Consider the following 20,517-nt stretch of genomic DNA (forward strand, 5'->3'; position numbering starts at 1 on the left):
GCAGTAGAGAATGGAGAAGTGGGAGCAGTTACTTTCTGATGATAATGTTAATTTTATATAGAGAAACGGATGAAATTATTTTTTTTTATTTTTAAAATTTTTATATTAAAGAAAAACCGTAACGCAGACGGCGAAAGAGTGAGTTGGTACGTGGTGGTGGAACGATTATTATGGCACAACGGACCAAAGAATTTGCTGAGAACCGTTAATAATAATTTTTTTTCTTTTTCATAACTCGAAACTTAATTTATTTTTGATCCTTCATCGTTATATTAGGTAGCCAAATCGAGACTCTTTAACCTAATTAATTATTTTCTAACATAAAATATTTGATATACATATATTTTTCTAATTAGGTTAACCGTGCAAACTAAAAGGGCTTCAACGACGTCTCCAGCAAGGAGTCAGAAGGAATAGTAATGACCAGTTTATATTTCATAATTATAGTAATTATAAAATGATCATAAAAATAATTGTATGTGATATGTATTCTCATTGTTTCATAGATGGTATGATTTGGTGTTTGGGCTTAATAACAATGACACTCTTTTTTATTTTTTTATGAAATACTCTTCCGATCCTAAATATAAGACTCTTATATACATTATATAAGAGTTTTATATTTATGACCGGATGAGTATAAAATCCCTATAGCTAGAGGTTAGGAATTGAAATGTATTTAACGATTTTAAAACAAGAACATCAAAATACACGTGAAAGTGAAAAATTCAACATAGTTGAATTTTTATGGAGTTTTTCCAATGAAAAAGCGATTAGGATAGCAGTTCAATGGGTAACATTATTAAATTAATTCCAATAATTAATCTTTTGTTAGTTGAACAGTCAGTGTTAATATCACTAACATATAAAGATTCTGTTGGAACATTATATTAATTTCATTGACACCCTTGATGCAAAGGCATCAAAATTTGATCTAATCACTTCAAGTTTCCACGGGAATAATTAACAAATAATAATTGTCGCAAAAAAAAAAAAAAGGAAAGAAAGAAATCTGGGACGATGCACGCCTGCATACAATATATGAATATAATAACATGGTCGACAAGAATTTAATGAATTGAAACTGTTTTATATATGTCTCCGAAGAAAGAAAAAAATGGCAAGAGGATGAGAGTTCAAGTATGATACGTCTTGTTGAGATGTGAAATGAAGAAATCATTAATATGCGAAATCTGAAATGAAATGAAAACACAGGACTTGTGCGACAAATATATGTAAATAATCAAAGGGAAGTGGGGTTAGTGATGAAGAAGATGATGAGGGTTTGACAATGAAGAAGAAGATAGGATGGGGGAGGTGGCAGCTTGTGCGTACAAGTGAATGATGATTCCTTGTGGTTCTCCCTGTTTTGCGTGTATTCTCTCTGTCATCACATAAAGTGGCAATAATAATTTTCCTATTTCTTCAAGTTTCAACTACAATGCACATTGGCCCTGACTAAAGAAACAAAACCCACGATGGATTATTTTTATTGGTCTATCATATATTACCTCTCGTTCTAAATATAAGAGCTAATTGATTAATTTGAATACATTAAAAAAAATAAGTTAACTTAGTTATTTGTAATAAATAAGTGTTGTATTTTCTAAAATATCCTGGCTAATTAAGTTTATTGGTTAGAACTATTATTATTAGAATGTCTATCTTAAAAAAATAGATAGATATGAGAAATAAATTGAATTGGGATTTTATATTTATGATCAAAATAAAAATCAAACGATATATCACTCTGTTCCTTATTATAGGTCACTTATACCCCAAAAGTTTGTTTCAAAATATAAGTCACTTGTAGTATAATTAATGATAGTTTTTCAATTTTACCCCTATTAATTTAATAAAAAATTAATTAATCTCTCTCTATCTCTCTTTCAACTTTTCATTTCCTATGCAATCCATCCCCTCTCCCTCCTCTCTCTCAACTTTTAATAAGGTTAAATATGAGGAAAAAAAACTCGTTAATTTAATGTATTTCTTGACTTGCGGGTTTGGGATATAAGTGACTTATAATAAAAAACAAAGTGATATTATATTAGGAATCGGAGGTGGTACTTTTTTTTCAAAAGGTTCCGGATAATTTAATCATGTCTTCTTTGTTGTATTTTTTGTCATTAGTGTAAAAAAACTACTTTTTTTTTTAACTACAGCCAAAAGAATGATACTAGCGAATGATACTCCCTCCGTTTCTTTTTATAAGATCTAATTTTTCTGAACAGGTTTGTCTTTTTTTTTATAAGATTTCTTTTGAATTTGTCTGAATATTTAATGTATTATTACCTATTTTATCCCTAATTTAATGCATCTAATACATTCTCTTTCTTCATTTACTTTACTATTACTCTCTCACATCTACCAATTTATATATAAGGGTATATTTGAAGAAAAATTACATTTGTTACATATTAATTACTTTTAACTAATTCTAATTATTTTTTATATCGCTTAATTTAGTTAAAAAGATCTTATAATAAGGGACGAAGTAGTACTTTATATAGAGAAACGGATGAAATTAATTATTTTTTTTATAACTGTTTAAAGTATAATGCGTCTGTACCGTGTGTGTGAAACACGGCCACAATCGCACCAAAAATTATTTAATTAATTTAACTATTTTTTTTCAACTTCTGTAAATTAATTACTAATTTCTATATTAAGAATTGGAAGTAACATGTTGGTTTTGCCAAGGGTTAAAGTGAATGGTACTTCAACTGTGAAACGCCAAGTTGTAAGATAGATTAGTATAAAATTTCTCACATGATAAATTAACCTAGTGGCTAGTTTTTCTTTTCTTTTATAACTCTACATTCTACGGCCATAAATTGGTGTTTATAGCTGTAAATAAATGATAATTTAAAATGCTAGCTTTTCATAAGGTCCAAACGAGAATACTCTTATACATTGAATATTTCGTTAACCAGAAAACTTAGCCGTGTAATGTTCAACTACAAAATTGTTTAATTATTGTGAAATTTTATTGAAAAAGTTAACATCAAACACATAAATTTGCACTTGTATTTTTTAATTGCATGATAGGTATGAAATACTTTAATTTTGAAAGTCCCCTCCCTAATACATATTAATTATACAAATGTGGACTGAAGTTTTGTCCTTGGAGTTAGATTATATTGTATTAACCTTTTTTTTTTTTTTTGCGGCAGACAGTAGCATCGTCTTATACTTTATTTTTATTATAATATGCAATTGACGTTTTATGTCGATATTAATGTGTTAAAAAAACAAGTTGTCTTTTTCAGAAATAACTAGAGATTGGCGACACCACAGACTTCTTATCCACAAATGTTCAAGTTGATACATTACTCTTTTGGTTCTTAATATAGGACTCAATTATTGTGTTGATTTTGGTCATAAATATAAGACTTATTTATCATATTTATTAACTTTCTCTAAATTGCCGTTATGGATATTCCCTCAACCATAATTAAGTAGAAGAGGAAGAGAGGGTATTAAGAAAGATGATTATGGTATTTTAGAAAAAACATATCACATTTGTTATAATTAATTAACTTACCTAACTTTCTTAATCTAATCAAATTAGTTAAAGAGTCTTATATTAAGGACCGAAGGAATATATAGATTTTTTTTTTAGGACAACGATGTATTGCATATTACTGTAGTTTTTACAGCTATATTTCATATGATAATATGATAACGTGAGCATATACAAAACATGACCTTATTTGATGAAAAAAAATATAATTCATATTAATTTAATATCCGTCGACATTCAGTCCAAAAAAAAAACCGTCGACATGATATTTTGATCATGAATTGTCCTTTTTTTTTGGAAAAAAAAAGAAGAGAAAAAGGAAGAAGAAGAGAAAGCTTGGTACACAATTAATTAAATACTACTTCTGGTTCTAATTATAAGACTCTTTTTTATAGTCTACAAACCAGATCTTATAATTAGAAGCGAATATAATATTTTGGAAGACATTCACAATACCACGATTTAAAATTTAAACTTTCAAAGGGAAATATGCCTATATTTAGTATATCTAGTGTTTCGATTAAGATTTCTTTCACTAAGCGGATAACTATGTGCTAGCAAAATGTGTGTGTACATATTTTGGACGAATTATTTATAGAGCCATAACGCAAGATATCAACAGTAAAAAAAAAAGAGTATTTCAAAATATTTTTATATAACGGGGGAATTTTGAATTTATCATTATTTTAGATGAAAACTCCTCAATGATGTCAAGAAATTCGTGCCACAATTTTAGAAATGAACTGTAAGCTTTCGAAAGGCCAATAATAATTTGTTGACATGATGATTGGGTGAAATTAATTAAAGAATTTTACTATCAATATCAGGTATTGCATAAATCAATAACGTTAATTAAACGTTATTGATTTATGGAAGCCAAAACATTGTACAGGCAAACATGTGATAGGTAGTTTTCATGGAAACCAGAACATGTGATATGTAGTTTTTTATGTTGACGCATCATGTGATATATAGTGACATGTACTGATAGCTAGATGATAATGTTATAGTTTTATAATTTTTAAAAAATATTTTTCCAAATGTTAGATAGATGAAGTTTAAGACAATAACCTAATAAGCTTTATTATTGGTATTTTGCAATTTTTGTACAAATAGAGCAGTGTTTTGCTATACATCCTTCTTATCGATAAAATTTTTTATGGGAGACTTTTCTCTAATTTTTTCTTTATATTTTTATTCACTTCTTTTCATTTTCTTGCTTTATTTATTTAATTTTCCTTTGACATAATGCATTGCCACCATCCGTACAATTTGTACGCTAATTCAAATAAACAGATAAGCATGTAGGAAAAATAATACTCCTCCGGTCCTAATTATAAGACCCAATTGACTTATTTGAGGAGATTAAGGAAGTAAGTTAAGTTGGTTATTTATAATAAATAAGTGTTGTCATTCCTAAAATATCCTTACTAATTAAGTATATTGGCTAAAACTATCATTATTAGAAGGATTATCTTGGAAAAAAATGCATAAATATAAGAGACAAAATGGATTGGGTCTTATAATTAGGACCAAATAAAAAGTCAAATTGGATCTTATAATAAGGACCGGAGGAGTAATAAAGAAATTGCCAATTTGCAATTATAATCAACGAATTAAAATTGATTGAGATGTGCAGAAATTGACTTGAAAGGTGCCTGTGTATACACGCGCGCACACACATATATGCAAAGTAAACAACATTGATTTTTTCTGTAATCATTGAGGGTGATTATTATATTGAATGTGATAATATATATTTATATGTATGTGACGCAAAACATAGGCTTGATTTTACCAAGGGATATGCACAGACACGCGTGGCCGTGCTGTAATTAGGTGAAGTGGCTGTTGCAATGTCACAAACTAGGCCCATGGAATTAAATTAAACGATTTGACTTAGGTTGATGTTGGTGAAATACGCCCATTATGCATAAACGAAACTAACGCGTACTTAGTTTTATGATAGGAACAAAACAAAAAAATCTCCTGATTTTAATTAGAGCCATCAAAACAGGTTGAATTGAGGCTATTGGTGAATTGGTGAGAGGAGGATAAACAAATAAAAACAAAGAGTTTAAATCAATGAGAGTTAGGAGGTGTTTGGGTAAGAACAAAACCATAGTTTCTAAAAGTGGTTTTAAGGTATACGAAATAAATATATGAAGGAATTTATCTCGATTTGCGAAAAAATACTTCTGAAAAGTGATTATATGGTATTCTAAACACCCTCTTAAATCCAGTAAAAAGAGTTAGTCACAACAAATCAATGTTCGAATCTCCGTTGAAAGAAGTGTTCACATCTAGTATATGATAGTATCTCAAACGGATCGATTGATTTTAACAGAAGAATATGTGTATGTAGAAAAAAAATGCGTTTGACTTTTTGGTTTTGATGTGGAAGGTATTGGGTGATAAGGCGAGGTAGTCGTAGGGAGTAAGAAAAAGGGAGAGGACGATGAGTTTGAAAGCATTAAGGTCTAAGGGCGGGTATAGCGGTATAGTTAATTCCAACTGCCCACGACAACATCAACAAAACATCAATGTCGAGGCCGTTGAATTAAGGGCGTTAATGGAGGTCAGCTGATCACAGTTTTTGTTCACCAGACACTACCAAAAGTTGAGATGCTTTTAATGTTTGTTCACAAGTTTTTTAAATAACCACTTAGACCGATATGTACTAACAGTTTGTGGTTAGATGGTGGCCTGGAGGCTCCTTAACGTAATATTATTAGATGGTGGCCTGGAGGCTCCTTAACGTAATATTAGGCTGTTCTTTAAGCCAGTACTTCATGCCCTTCAAAAAGACAATTGGTTTTCTAAACGATTTATAAGTTCCATCCTTTTAATTTGCTGCCACAATAGAACACTACAAGAAGTAATTAAAGAGAGATATTCTCAATTACAGTGCTGCAATAGAAAATTAATATGGTAATTTGAATAGGAGCCCGTTTAGTTAATATAATGAGAATGTTATTATTCCATGTGGCGTGGATTGTACCATAGTGATTACTAATTTAAGGGTACGGAACAAAATGATTAGGTTCAGTTTGTTTGGAGTATTAGGGCAAGGAAGCATCTTTGAGTTGGTAACGAAGACAAGCAAAATGTCTCCAAGTATAATTGGAGTGGCGTGTGCATAAGGCGAAGCTAGTGTGTGGCTTTTCCTTCTACACCTATAATGTTGACTTTATTGCTATTTTTCCCATTCATTAATTAAACCTTTTGGTCTGAGTAGTTTTTTTTATCACATAAAAAACATACGACTCTTATTACTCCTACCATCTTTATCATCAAACTAATGATTGCCTGGAGTATGTCTATATAAGTATATGTTCTTATTATGTGGTCTGCATGATTTTATTTTTATCTTGTTATACTTGAAACAAAAAAGAGAAAAAGAAAAAGAAAATAAAGATAATATTTTCCTACCTGCTTAATTGTCATAAATAGAAAGGACTCTGTTTATAAATAAATGATCGAGAGGCTTGTTTTTTTAGGTCACCTGCTGTTTGGGATTCATTTAGAATAGCTTATAAACAATTATTTAATCGTGATGTATAGAATATGAGATGAGTGTGTAAGATGAGTTTTGTCCAAATTTACGTAAAACGTGCTTATAGCTACTTATGACTGCGAGTCTAAGTAGGCCATAAGTCTTGGATGACTTTATTTTTTATTTTTTCCTTTTTTCCCTTGTGAACAGGCATTTCCCTGATAAAAGCAATTTTATTTAAGGTACTTTCTAATATTAAATGTGGGCAAATACAAACCTTGTGAAAAACAATTCTAAATTCATTAGTAGCTTGGGATGAAGTTATAAGATTACTTGGTTCTTTATGTGGTGGGAAATTAGTCCTTTCGTTATACTTTTTTTTTTTTTTGGGGCATAAAAGAGGGCTTAGCCCAAAGTACACTATCCCAGGCTGTCTTGTACATAAAGCCCCTCAAATCATCTGGGCACACATGGAAATAAGGGGAAGTATTGATACCATTGTTTGCCAGACCATCGGCAACGATATTTCTATTCCTTGCAACATTATATCTCCAATATTTAATATAAGAGTTAGTTAACTAATTTGAATAGATTAAAAAAACTAGTTAGAGTTAGTTAACTAATTTGAATAGATTAAAAAAACTAGTTAGATTAGTTATTTATAATAAAGAGACTTTGTCTTTCATAAATTATTATTACTAATTAAATGTATTGGCCAGAACTACTATTATTACAGAGGCTATTTAAAAAAAAAGGGGATAAATATGAGAGACAAAGTAAATTGGGGTCTTATATTTAAGACCAAAATAAAAGTCAAATAAACTCTTATATTAGAATAGAAAGTAATATCTCAATTTGACTCCCAATTAAAGTTCAGCAAGTTTCAGTCAAAAAAAAAAAAAAAGTTTAGCAAGTTGTGGATCAGCCAAGTCATGAGGCTATAGCAATCGCTAGTCTTTTACCCCTAGGGGGTGTTTGGACTTTGGATGAACACCAAACCATGATTTCAGGAATGATTTTACGGTATGCGAAATAAATATGTGAAAGAATTTATCTCGATTTATAAAAAAGTACTTTTAAAAAGTATTTCTCTTAATTCTCAGACACCTTTTAGGCTTTGTTTGGATTGAGAGAAAATAGGAGAAGAAAGAAAACTAGAGTGGAAAATGGGGGAGAAATAGAGTTTTTTCCTACTTGGATGGGAGAGAAAATAGGAGAAAAAAGAAAAGTGGGGGAAAAAATAGAGTGGATCCCATATCTTATTTTCCTCTCAAAATTTCTCTCCACAAGTGGAGAGATTTTCACCAAAACAAGCTCATTCCCCTCACTGCCCTCCCCCGCAAGCTCCCATCAGTCCTCACTCTTCAGCCTTTTCCATTATCCACGTTGCTTCGATCCAAAGTTTCCACGTTCCCAGACTTTCGTTGCCCCATTTCAAACCCATTGTTAATCCTCCAGGGAAACTACAAATATGATTAAGTTATTTATTTTTAATCATTTTATTAAAATATTAGATAATGTATAAGTTATTTATTTCCTTTTATTTTAATTAAGTTCAAAAATTATTCCCTTTTTATTTTTACATAGAAAAATAATTTTTTTTTGCTAAATTATTTAGTTTCCTTGCCAATTGATTATAATAAGGATATTTTAGTCATTCTGATATTTATACATTTTCTTTTCTCCCTGTTTTCTCTCACTCATCCAAACAAGATGAGTGATAATATTTTCTTTTCAGTTTTCTCTTCTTTCTATTTTCTTTTCTCCCAATTTTTCTTCTCATCTAAGCAGGGGGTTATTCCCGTCGGTTGGATGACTTCATGTCAATCAATACGTGTTGAGCCGCGTAAACACCCTTATTAGGTCGGAATAATTAGGCCCGTCAACACTACAGATTCTGATTTTGGATTTGAATTGGGCTTCTCCGTACTACCTCTGGACCGAAATTCTGAAATCCAGGCCCATCCAATTGGGCCTAATCGATCCATGTCGCTTGGCGTCATTTCCTTTTGGGCCCCTCAGTTCTTTTCTTTTCAAATTTCCGTCTATTTATGTCACCAAATCAAAATTAAAAAACAAGGAGAATGACGAATTTATTATACTTTTATTCTTCTCTTTCCACGTGAACGAGCCTGTCCTCCATTATCCATCCCTCTATTTAGCTTTGTCGGCGGAGGGAATTTACAGAAGAAGCCATCAGCGAGCTCCGTGCGTACCGTACGTCGGCGTTGCTGCTACTGTAATTGGAGGCGATCCGTTTTTCCGTTGGAGGGTTCCGAGGTTTTTTCTTCAAGTCCAAGTGAGCAGAAGATGTCTGGAGTCGCGAACGAGGAGGACAAGAAGCCCACCGATCAGGGGGCGCATATCAACCTTAAGGTCAAGGGACAGGTTTGTGATGGATCCTTTTTATGCAGGCTTGATTTGCCTTTTCCCTTGCTTTGTAAACCGAGGGTTTTGGGGTCGATAGTGGAATCTAGGGTTTTGTTTCTATTTAGGGTCGTTTTTAAGTGGAATCATGTGATGCTACTATTTTAGCTTTACGTCCCGAATCTTTTGAACTGGAGATGCAACAGTGTTATGAGTGTTTTCCAGTGGGGTATGCTATGCAGTTCCCTACTCTGACTTGCGGTCGTAGGCTCTATAATTCACAGAGACAATTTTTTAACTGTTTGATCAATGTGTCCGGCTGATTTTATTGTCAATTACTTCTTCATGAGAATAAATTGTGGAGCTTGCCTCTAATGCATTATGTAGTAGGAATTCTATTGTCCATATTTACGAATTGCATTTAGCTGTTTCGTATGAGTTGTGAGCTTCTGTTCTTTCGGAGATGTTTTTGCTTACTGTAAATTTGGGAGTTTTTTTGGGATGAAATGAAATGGAGTAGCACGACTATTGGGGATAAACCCTTTTTTCGGATTTCTTTAAAGGAGAGTAAGTGAAATGGCAAGAGATGGTCTCCCAAGCTATCTCTAGTCATTACGGACTAAATTTTTTCTGTCCCTCCAAATGGGGGCAACGTGGAACGGTCACCAAATAATATTATAATAACGAAACTGTGCTTGACCATTTAAAACACTTTCCACAGTAGTTGTTATGCATTCCTCCTCTTGTTTTCTTCATTCTGTTGAACACTATTCCAATTCTCTCCGGTCTCCACTACACCAAGCTGTCCTCCCATTCTCTCTATGCAGCAGTCGTCAAGCCTAACCTCAAAGTTTAACGATAGTTACAGGATGAAAGAGGAAACTAAAACTATCTTAATAGTCCACCTCAGTTTAACAAGGTAGCTTTATGCTTTGGCATAATAGCAAAAATAATGACTTTGTATGAGTGTATTTAATGTTATGGTCATGACTAACTTATTATCATGCTCATGTAGTGACGTTAGAATTTTTTTTTTTTTTTAATGATTATGTTTGTATAGTTAATTTATATAGTATTTTTGGTTTTCAAGTTTTCATTTATCTGGTTTGTATTTATGTGACATATTCTCTTCCTCTTTTGTCATCTTCTTTCACTTGAGCGTGCTCCTTCTTAGCGCCTCCTTCCAAAGGCAATTTAGAGGTTTATCACTTTTAAGGCACCTCTTGCCTTTGACTATGGTTTTTGTGCATCAGAAGGAAATCAAATGTGGCCTTTTATCTTCTAGAGGATGTTAAAATTGATTCCCCCCCCCCCCCCTTGTAATCTGGTTTTGCAATGCTTGCCTTGTTTTTCTTTTCCCCTTACACATTGTTGTGTAATTATCTTTTTCGGAGGGATCTATGCCCTTCTGTTATGTTTGGACTTAAGTACCAAATGCTGTGCAGAGATTAGTCATAATTTTAATTGAGATGGTTAAAAGCTCAAAATGTGAAATTGGCTTTGGAAGCATAGCTATGGGGTTAAGCTAATTGGTAATTATGTTTGAGCCAGAGTGTTATTTTTCCTTGGGGAGTAGGGAGATGATGGTGTGTATGAATGTAAGCCCATCAAGCTTAGCCTCAAACTTCAGCTTGGTACCATGTGAACTATTTGGTTTGTGGTGTTTGTTATTTGATTTGTCATTGGTAAATATTAGCTACTCCGCAAGAATTATAAGTGGGAATAAAAGGTCTGGCACGGGACTGTAAAAAGACCCGCAGTGGTTGTCATGGCCAAAATGTTACTGTTCTTCATATTGCTATCTATGTGGTCTCAGGATTCAGTTGTGACATATAAAATTAGCATTATCTTCCCCTCCTTTGATGTTATAGGATGGGAATGAAGTTTTCTTCAGGATTAAGAGGAGCACTCAACTGAAAAAACTCATGAATGCTTACTGTGACCGACAATCAGTGGATTTTAATTCCATTGCCTTTCTCTTTGATGGTCGTCGCCTTCGAGCAGAGCAGACTCCAGATGAGGTCCGTGTGGATTTCTTTGTCTTCCCATTTTCATGTAAATGCTCCTCATATTTTGATCACTATTGACCATATTACTGTTTTTTCCTCATTAAAATTTGATTGCGCGCAGCTGGAAATGGAGGACGGAGATGAAATAGATGCCATGCTTCATCAAACAGGAGGTTCTGTTGCCTAATGGAAGTGGAGATCTTTCCTCTGGCCTTGTTATAAATCTAGACTTACTTTAACTTGTTATTGATGCCTAAGATGTATCTTCCATCAAGCTACTGCTATGATACTGCTCTTGCCGCTTGAGTTTGTAGGGTATATGTTTTCGTTGTCAATATAAATTACTGAGTGGTTTCTACTATCATACTGATGAAGTCTGATAACTTATTGGATGCATAATTTACTGTCGTTTGTGCCTCAGCGAGCAATGTATGAGATGCTTGTTTATTGATGGTTGGGGATTTAAGCTTGCCTTCTTGTTGATGTGATGAAGGATTATCATCTATGCTTGATCTTACGTTGGATATGTTATCCCGAATTTGGTGACTTTTAACTGGTTGGTTATGTTTGGTATGGAATTTATGAACTGAATATTAGTATGAGTGAAGGGATAAAAGAGAGTCCAGAGAAAGAGATGGTGCTGAAATTCTTCTTGTGCCATGGATTTCTTTTATTTTTATGCTGTTTTCTTTGTCAAACTAATCACCATACGTTGCCCAGTAACTGATAACCGCAAAGAGATAAATATGTTAAAACAGTAAAATATCAACTCCATGGACGTTCAATATATCATTTCATGTTCTATTTACAGACGTTACCCGTCATTATTTTCCTCATTACCCTCACTATTACTATTACCACATATCAATTTGCTTTCCCAGGAAGGAAAGCTCGTGCCCTCTAGGATCGGTACAAAAGCAGGAGAAAAAGGCATATATCTAGGTTTAAGGTGTAAAGATGCTAAGTTGTTAAGACTGGTAAAACAAAAACCATTTGAAAACAAGATGAATGGAGGTCAAAAGCCCGGCTTGCTGCAGTGTTCTTTCCGTCTCGAAGTTTGTTGTAATCCTCTCTTTCTAAGTCCAAGTGATGCCCAATGCTGAAACTTTAAGACTTGTACGTCCCACATGCAGTCAAATATTGTTAGGCCCGTATATGTGTGAGCGGCCCAAACCACTTGTGGATGGGCATCATAGCCTCATTACTGATCCCATTTTCCATAAGGTCTTTGTTTTTGACTGGGGTTCAATAAGGTCTTTGTTGATTTCCCAAATCTTACTGATTTTAAAGTCTATTGTGAATATATTTGGAGAGTTATAAAAGCAAAAGCGAAAATTTTTCATGAATTAGCTAAAGAAATTAACCCAAGGCGTCATACTAGTACAAGGATAATATCAATAAGAAAATGACGAGAAATTGGTAATAATTGGATCCCATAGATTTTTCACTTACAAGTGCTTGGTTTTGTTAGGTACACGTGAACAATATAAAAAGATTTGTTGATGCCAAGACGTATATGCAAGATGTTATGACACTTTGTTCTAAGAAAAGAAAGCAGCTTCTTTGGCATCATGGTACCAAGGTAGGGTGCTAAAACACCTTGTGCAGAGACAGAAACAAGGCTCTGGTGTCACAGCATTGTGATTGGAATGCCATGGTACCTTGATGAAACTCAAAACACAACGTTTCATTTTTTTTGACATAAAATGACCAAGAGGACTCGACTTTGGGCATTTGGGATGCTATTTTCAACTCAAGAAACATAGAAAGTGATGAAGAAGACGTTTAAGAAGAAAAAAGGAGCCAGAGTTTGGTGTTTTGAAGGGATGTGGGATCCCAAGCATTGGTTTTCTTTCTCTCTCTTTTCTCTTTTTATTTGTAATCTAGTATGGACCAAAGTATTTACTGTATTTCTAGTTTCTTTAGGATCATGAGGAGCCAAACCCTTTTCTTTAAAGTTATTTCAAAGTTTGTAGGGATTTAGGCTCATTTATTCCTCTCTTTTAGCATTTACTAAGTTTATGTGTTGAATTTATCTTAAGCTTAATGCTTCTTAGTGTGAGGCCATCACTTTGAATGTTTTATTTATCTTAATTTGACTTAAGATAGCTGATTGAGATATAGAACTTAGATAAATTTGTGCTTGACTTGAAATTTTTTGATTGAATAGATGTGTTGTTTTTAACATAAAGATATAGTAATTAACATAGTATTGTCAAATTAAGGTTGGTACTTCAAATAATCTGCATTAAATGTTAAAATATGTTGAGCATTTTATGAATAATTAAAATTTGGTTTTGACTCTTGAAAGCTTAATCAAATAATTCAGAACCTTAGACAAACACATGGTTTCATTTAAATGCTATCTGAGAGGGATTTAATTAGGCTTCATGAGATATAGAGGAGAGAAATAATCCTAGGTTTTAATTGTTTGGAAATCAGATTTGTAATTTTAGTTATTTTATCATTTTGGAATAACTAAATTTTAAATCACAATTTTTAAATGATTCTACCCAACCTAATTATGAACACAAATGCGATAATTAGCTAATTTTTACCTTAGTTTTGGTGAGAATGATATTTTTATACTTTTTGCGATTGCGCGCTTGAGGTGTGTGTTTGACAAGGAACAGTCTTGCTTGATTGTCACGTGGCACACACACTAACCCCCCAAGGTCAACCTTCTTGAATATGCTGAACTAGAGAAGTTTTAGTAATACTCAAACTGAACCCAAAAATGGGTTGAACGCGCAGGTTCAACTTGCCAACCCTCCAAAAAGTGACAGGTTGAGTTGAAGAAAATAGGAACCATTTGGATGTGGTCCTTTTTAGCTCCTACCCCCAACCCACGGGCTACCACGCTTTTTTTATTATCACTTTCCTAATTTTTATTTTCATTTTAATAATTTTTTTTATCATTTTCACTTGATTTCTATATAGATTTGTACTTTGTTGATTTTAAATTTGATTTCTCTTTTTTTTTAATCATTTTTGTACTAATAAAATAACTATGAAAAATTATATGTTTATATTTCAAGTTTTGGGATTAATTTAATCATATTTATATAAAAATAAAAAAAATTAGTCTACAAAAATTTGTAATCTAATTTAAAAATTTAAAATACATGTGAAATACAAAAAAAAAAAAAAGGATGGAGGCCAACCCATCCCTTGGTGGAGTGGGCCATCTAAATTTGAGGCTACTAGGAGGCAGTCATTTGAGCACCGGCTTGCATGGGCTCCAATTTATGAGTCATGACTCAACCCGCTTTACCACCTCTAAATTGTCTGGACAAATTGTATAGCCTATCAAGAGCCCTGGCCGACCCATTTTCTTCCGGAGTCACACCCGACCCAAAAACACATTCTTCTTCCCAATCCGATTCATCTGTGGACCGACCTTGGCCTCCAACGATTGAGATTCCTTTTCTGATGCCGAGGCCGGTACTTCTCCTATTGATGAATGATGATGCCAAGAGCTCCGATAAATGCAAAAGCAGAATTCACATGGGTGAGATGAAAGATCCTTGCGGCGATGAGGGAACCACATATCACTGTTGACGCAACTTTTCCACCCATACACCAGTGATCGAAGACTGGGACGGAGAAGAATTCTCGCGGAACAAATTCGCAGAAACAAAGTGAAAGGATCAAATTCCTCGTGTCTTGTGATTTGACTAGCAACCCTTCTGTATTATTGAATCCCATGCAGGTCTCGAGAACATTAGAAGGCATGATGGTGAGAGTGAGACGCAGAGGGAGAACCAACCATATTTTGATGTCAATCCTCTAAAGTCTAGATGATGAATATATGAGGTGCAGTCAGCAATATCTGAAGTACCACTATCACAGGAATTTTCTAGAGAACAGGAAAACTAGACTTTGGTCAACAACTATTCATGGGGTACGCACGTATTTGAGTCTAGTAAAATGAGTCAGTTAGTGTTAGCGTGATTAACGATTCTTAGTTAACACAAGTGTGAGGTATAATAGCCACTGGTCACTGCCCATTTTAATTTGCATATAATGACACTATTACTCCTAAATAAACATGCTTGTCCACAAGGATGGAGTAAGAGGGTGGCACTCTTGAGTGAAGAAAAGATCCTTACTCGCATGTTGTTTTCAGGACAAGTGTGGCGCCGTGTTAGCCAATATATTACGGTCCTGTGTAAATTTTTGTATCCTGTTATTAATTAATAATTAATAAAAATTTGAATTACTTTATATGGTTATCTATTGGTATATTGTTATTTGGGGAATCTACATGATACTGTGACAAATTTTAATATCATTACACCTTCAAGAAATAATATTTCAAGATAGCCTAAATTTCAGGGATTAAAATTATGGGTTAGAAATTTTAGGAACCTAACCAAAATGGGCTCCCATTTTAAGAACAAAAAGTTGTACCAACCATTTTCTTTTAAAAAAAAACCCCTAATTCTCCCCCTTAAAAAAAACCCCTAATTCTTTTTCAAATTAATTTTTGAAAGAATTATAATGAGATTCTAAAAAAAGAAAATAATTAATAAAAATTTCCAAAAATATAATAACAAGTTTTACAGTAGAAATAGATAATTTTTAAGATTTATTTTATAATTATTTTTTTCCTTAAAATCTTATGGTAATTTTTCTTTAATTTTTTGGGCCAACTTTTCAAATTAGTTTAGACTTTAGATCATGATCCGCTTCAGCAGTTGGGATTTGCGCCGTGTTGACCCGAAAATCACAGATTTTCTCATCCGTCCGATCTTACCCATTTCAACAGAATCCGAATCGTCATTTTTCATCGTTCTTCCCACGCTAAGGTTACGACCGTCAGTCGTCCATCTCTAAATAAAGTTTAAAACTTTATCGGCGGAAAGAATTCGCAGAAGAAACTAGCAGTGAGCTCCGTTGGAACCAAACGTTGTCGTTGCTGTGACTGTGATCGGGGGCGATCAGATCTTTTGTCCTAGATTTCCGAGGTTTAAGTCCCAGACAGTAGAAGATGTCAGGCGTCTCTAACGAGGAGGACAAGAAGCCCACCGATCAGGCTGCACATATCAACCTTAAGGTCAAGGGACAGGTTTGTGGTTGATCCTTTATATGTGAGCTTGATTTTCCTTTTACCCCTTGAATGCGAACTGAGGGGTTTTGGGGGCGATAGTGGAATCTAGGGTTTTGCTTCTATTCGGGGTTGTTTTGAGTGGAATCATTTGATGCTACTATTTTAGTTATCCCTACTGACTCTTTGGAACTGGGGATCCATGAATGGGGTTTGAGGTAGTAGAATGATTGGTGGGGTTATATATACTCGTTGGGAGCATGGAAGATTTTGGTGTGTAGTTGGTTTTGGTGGAAATGGAGAGAACTTGCATCTCAGTTTTTCTGCCCTTGAATTCTGCTTGTGTTTTGTTTCGACTTTTGTGCGATCCTTGATTGTTACATTTTAGTGAGTTCTTATCGGGGATTATGTGTTTTCCAGCATGTGTACCATGCAATTTTCTCCTTTGTACTCCAACTTACGTTTGTAGGCTCGAAAATTCTCAAAGAGACAATTTTTGAATTGATCATTATGTCTGTTTGCTTCTATTGTCAATTACATCTTGATGAGAATGAGTAATGGAAGTTGCCTCTAAAGAATTGGGGCTGGAATTCTATTATCCGTTTTCTTTTTTTGAATTACGTGGAGAATTTAACTGCTTGGTATGAGACTAGAGCTGTGAGCTTCTGGCTTTTCAGGGATGTTTTTTCTTGTGGAACAACAGTATATTAGTATTTATTAGTGATGTATAAGTAGCTTGTTTGGTACGCAACTTGTAATTCTTCCTAGAATTGGGAAAAGGGTCTTATTAAGAGGGATACTATACTGCTCAAAAACTGAGTCTTCTAAAAAGGGATTGAGGAACATATTGGGCACGTCAGAGAAAAAAGTTATGGTTTTTAGTATAAGTCGTTTTTCGTTTTCTTGTACATCATTTGATAAGTCATTCCATGAATGCCCTCTTGCCACATTACAATGTAATATGGAAATTAATGATGGTGTTTGTAAGGGGTAAAAATGCAAAGCGATTCATTTTTAAGACAGTTTTATTGCTTCAATTAACTTGCCTTGGTTTTGGTGAGTGAGTTAGAAGTAACTTATATATAGGACCATGGGTAGTAGACTTTACAAACGGGTATTGAATGTCATTGTGTCAGGAAATATAGCGCTCTTGTTTATGTACTTCATAACATTTTACTTTTTTTTTTTTTGGTTTCTTTCGTTGCCTCTGTTTTTCACTTTTAAGGAATTTAAAAAAAGAACAGCATTATGGGTAAAAGACCAACAGTGGTAGTCATAGGCAAAACGTCCACATTCTTGGTATTGCTATCTATGTGATCTTAGGATTTGGTTGAATGTGTTTGTTATGTGATGCCATTATAAAATTAGAGATGTAAAATAAGCATAAAATATTATGCCTCGGACTATGATGTTGTAGGATGGGAATGAAGTTTTCTTCAGGATTAAGAGAAGCACTCAACTGAAGAAGCTTATGAATGCCTACTGTGACCGACAATCAGTGGATTTTAATTCCATTGCTTTTCTATTTGATGGCCGTCGCCTTCGAGCAGAGCAGACTCCGGATGAGGTCTATGTGTATCCCTTTGTCTTTCCATTTCCATGGAAACACTGCTCATATATCAATAACTGTTCGCTGTATTTTTTTTTTTCTCACTATATTTTTGTTGTTTGCAGCTGGAAATGGAGGATGGGGATGAAATAGATGCCATGCTTCATCAAACAGGAGGCGCGGTTGCATGATAGAAGTGGGGATCTTTCCTCTGCTTTGCCTTATTATGAACATAATAGACTTACTTTTATTGAGGTTGATGCCTAAGATGCATCTTCCATCAGCCTACTGCTATAATGCGACTCTTGCATCTCGAGTTTGTAGGGCATATGCTTTCTGTGTTAATATATTATTGAGTGGCTTCTGTCGTACTTTACTGTCTTTTGTGGGATGGGATGCATAATTTACTGTCTTTTGTGCCTCAGCGAGGAGCCTAAGAAATACTTGCTTATTGATGATTGGTGATTTAAGCTTGCCTAAGTTGCCGTGATGTGATGACTGATGTCGATTCTTAGTTCATGTGTGTAAATATGCCAAATTTGATGATAGTTCGCTGGTGGTTTTGGTCAGAAAATTTTGAATTGAATATCAGTATCACTAAAAAGAAAGTAGTCCAGGGAATGAGAGTGCGGTTGATGAATTCTTCTTGACCTAAGGATTTTACTTTTATCCGACCAATCACCAGATGGGTTGATTGGATATTAAGTTGTGTTGGTCTTGGGCATGAAATTTAACTCTGGGTGATGAGAGCTATGATGTGTGTCTTATGTATGCATATTGATGTCTGTGTGTGTGTTTCAATCTCTGGCTATGCTTTCACAACGTTAACCGAATTGGGTGCCTTTCTGGATGGCTTGAGAAATAAATAAGCTGCTGTCCAGTAGTACAATCTTCATAGTTTGATGCTGATTATCGGTTGATGAGTAAATTGATATTTTATAGTTCTATGAAAAAATGAAAGTAGTTTCTCACTAACTTTGATTTATGATACAATATCTCGAATCACTATCATTCCTCTGTGTGTGAAATTTATTCGCAGTTTTGCTGTTATTTTAAATCCTGTTTTTATTAGTTTTGTGTAAAGTTTGTCTTCAAGTTTTACGGTTGTCTGGGTTTTTATTGCCAATTCAATCTGGTTATTGAACTAATGGAATTTGGGAAATATACAAGGAAGAAATGCACCGGATTCATTCCCACCTCGCCTTGGTAATAAAAATGAAAACAGGGCCAAGCAGAATTTCATCGATGTATAACAGTGAAAAATCTGACTTCAACTATAACATTAAAATGCCGGAACGCTGAGCTCAAATGCTTCTCGCCAAAGTATAAAAGATTGTGTTGCGGTCCTACTATGTTATAAATTATTTTGACTAATTTGTTCCGACTACCAAGAAGGATCCAGATTCATTTTGCAAGTTGGTTATTACAGGTGTTCCTAAATAGGATTGTTCTAGTTTTTAATTTAATATAAAGCATAATTGACTAATTTAAAAAAATTAAGAAAAATATGAAATTAATTATAGCATATGTCATGTAATCTTTTTAAAATGTTTATGTGTATTATTAAATTATATATCAATTTATAACTAAGACAAATTAGTTCAGAAAAAAATAATAAATATAAATAGTTTAAAGTAATTTAGTAATTTGAATCAATCGGTTTTTATATTAGGAACTGAAAGTAGTATTTGAATTTTCGATGCGAATGCTACATAACTGGTTTTAATTTTTTAGAGAGTAGAGACTACGATTCTTTTGCTTATGTAATGCCAAATGTCATTTGTACTTATTGTCATTGTATACCAATTTAAACCTCATACACTGTGTTACCAAGGGGGAAAAAAGAACCCTCCTAAACTGTATAACCTCCCTTAAAAACATGATAAAATGAGAATGATACAGAAAGGATTAACATGGCTCTTGCACTAAATATATTCTGTACATAATAAAATATTCTGTTGATATTCTTGTGGGGCACAATTAATAGCCTTCCTTATTTGTGAATATAACTGACCCCATGATGAGAGATCCCAATTTTTCATTGGTCACACTGATATTAATATTTTGGATTCTCAGTAATCCAATCATGTATTAATTCAATTACTGCCTTTAATTATGATGGGCTCAGATGTTCACTTCCTTCTCTGACATCATATTTGAAATTTCACCCTTGCTACTCACCCCCCTTGTCACTACTAAAAATCAGAGAGCACATTATTTTTCATATTTTATGCAAATTAAAAAAAGGTACATTAAAATATTGATAATGGTATTGAATAATTATTGATGCCCCTTTTATGAATGAACTGGATCTCCCCAGGTGCACTTTTAGCTCAAGTGTAAAGATAAATAAAGAGGACATGTGAAATCACACATGCTTATGACTAACATTCACACTCATCTCTTTATTCCCCTCTCTTGCTCTATAAAGCAGGTAATCCTAATATGGAAAATAACTGATTTCATTTTTGAAATATAATACTCCTCCGATCCTTAATATAAGACCCATTTAACTAATTT

At 33.5% G+C, this 20,517-nt stretch overlaps 2 protein-coding genes across 2 annotated transcripts; both read left to right on the forward strand.

Annotated features, from left to right (window-relative positions):
* The first annotated feature begins 9,235 nt into the window (after positions 1 to 9,235).
* LOC114733916 (small ubiquitin-related modifier 2) lies at positions 9,236 to 11,929 on the forward strand. Its single transcript, XM_028921404.1, has 3 exons — positions 9,236 to 9,410; positions 11,261 to 11,410; positions 11,520 to 11,929. Exons 1-3 carry the CDS (start codon positions 9,333 to 9,335, stop codon positions 11,583 to 11,585), a joined length of 294 nt encoding a protein of 97 aa, XP_028777237.1. The 5' UTR covers positions 9,236 to 9,332; the 3' UTR covers positions 11,586 to 11,929.
* Positions 11,930 to 16,267: 4,338 nt separating this feature from the next.
* Positions 16,268 to 18,487, forward strand: LOC114733917 (small ubiquitin-related modifier 2-like). Its single transcript, XM_028921405.1, has 3 exons — positions 16,268 to 16,469; positions 17,866 to 18,015; positions 18,123 to 18,487. Exons 1-3 carry the CDS (start codon positions 16,392 to 16,394, stop codon positions 18,186 to 18,188), a joined length of 294 nt encoding a protein of 97 aa, XP_028777238.1. The 5' UTR covers positions 16,268 to 16,391; the 3' UTR covers positions 18,189 to 18,487.
* The last annotated feature ends 2,030 nt before the right edge of the window (positions 18,488 to 20,517 follow it).

Source organism: Neltuma alba, unplaced genomic scaffold, assembly GCF_004799145.2.
Source record: "Neltuma alba isolate B1F8T4 unplaced genomic scaffold, ASM479914v2 tig00013042_pilon, whole genome shotgun sequence".
NCBI lineage: Eukaryota > Viridiplantae > Streptophyta > Magnoliopsida > Fabales > Fabaceae > Neltuma > Neltuma alba.

Coding starts and splice junctions, on each gene's coding strand:
- LOC114733917 (XM_028921405.1), top strand. CDS start 16,392: ATGTCAGGCGTCTCTAACGAGGAGGACAAGAAGCCCACCGATCAGGCT. Junction 16,470..17,865: donor ACCTTAAGGTCAAGGGACAG/GTTTGTGGTTGA, acceptor ATGATGTTGTAG/GATGGGAATGAAGTTTTCTT. Junction 18,016..18,122: donor CAGAGCAGACTCCGGATGAG/GTCTATGTGTAT, acceptor TGTTGTTTGCAG/CTGGAAATGGAGGATGGGGA.
- LOC114733916 (XM_028921404.1), top strand. CDS start 9,333: ATGTCTGGAGTCGCGAACGAGGAGGACAAGAAGCCCACCGATCAGGGG. Junction 9,411..11,260: donor ACCTTAAGGTCAAGGGACAG/GTTTGTGATGGA, acceptor TTGATGTTATAG/GATGGGAATGAAGTTTTCTT. Junction 11,411..11,519: donor CAGAGCAGACTCCAGATGAG/GTCCGTGTGGAT, acceptor GATTGCGCGCAG/CTGGAAATGGAGGACGGAGA.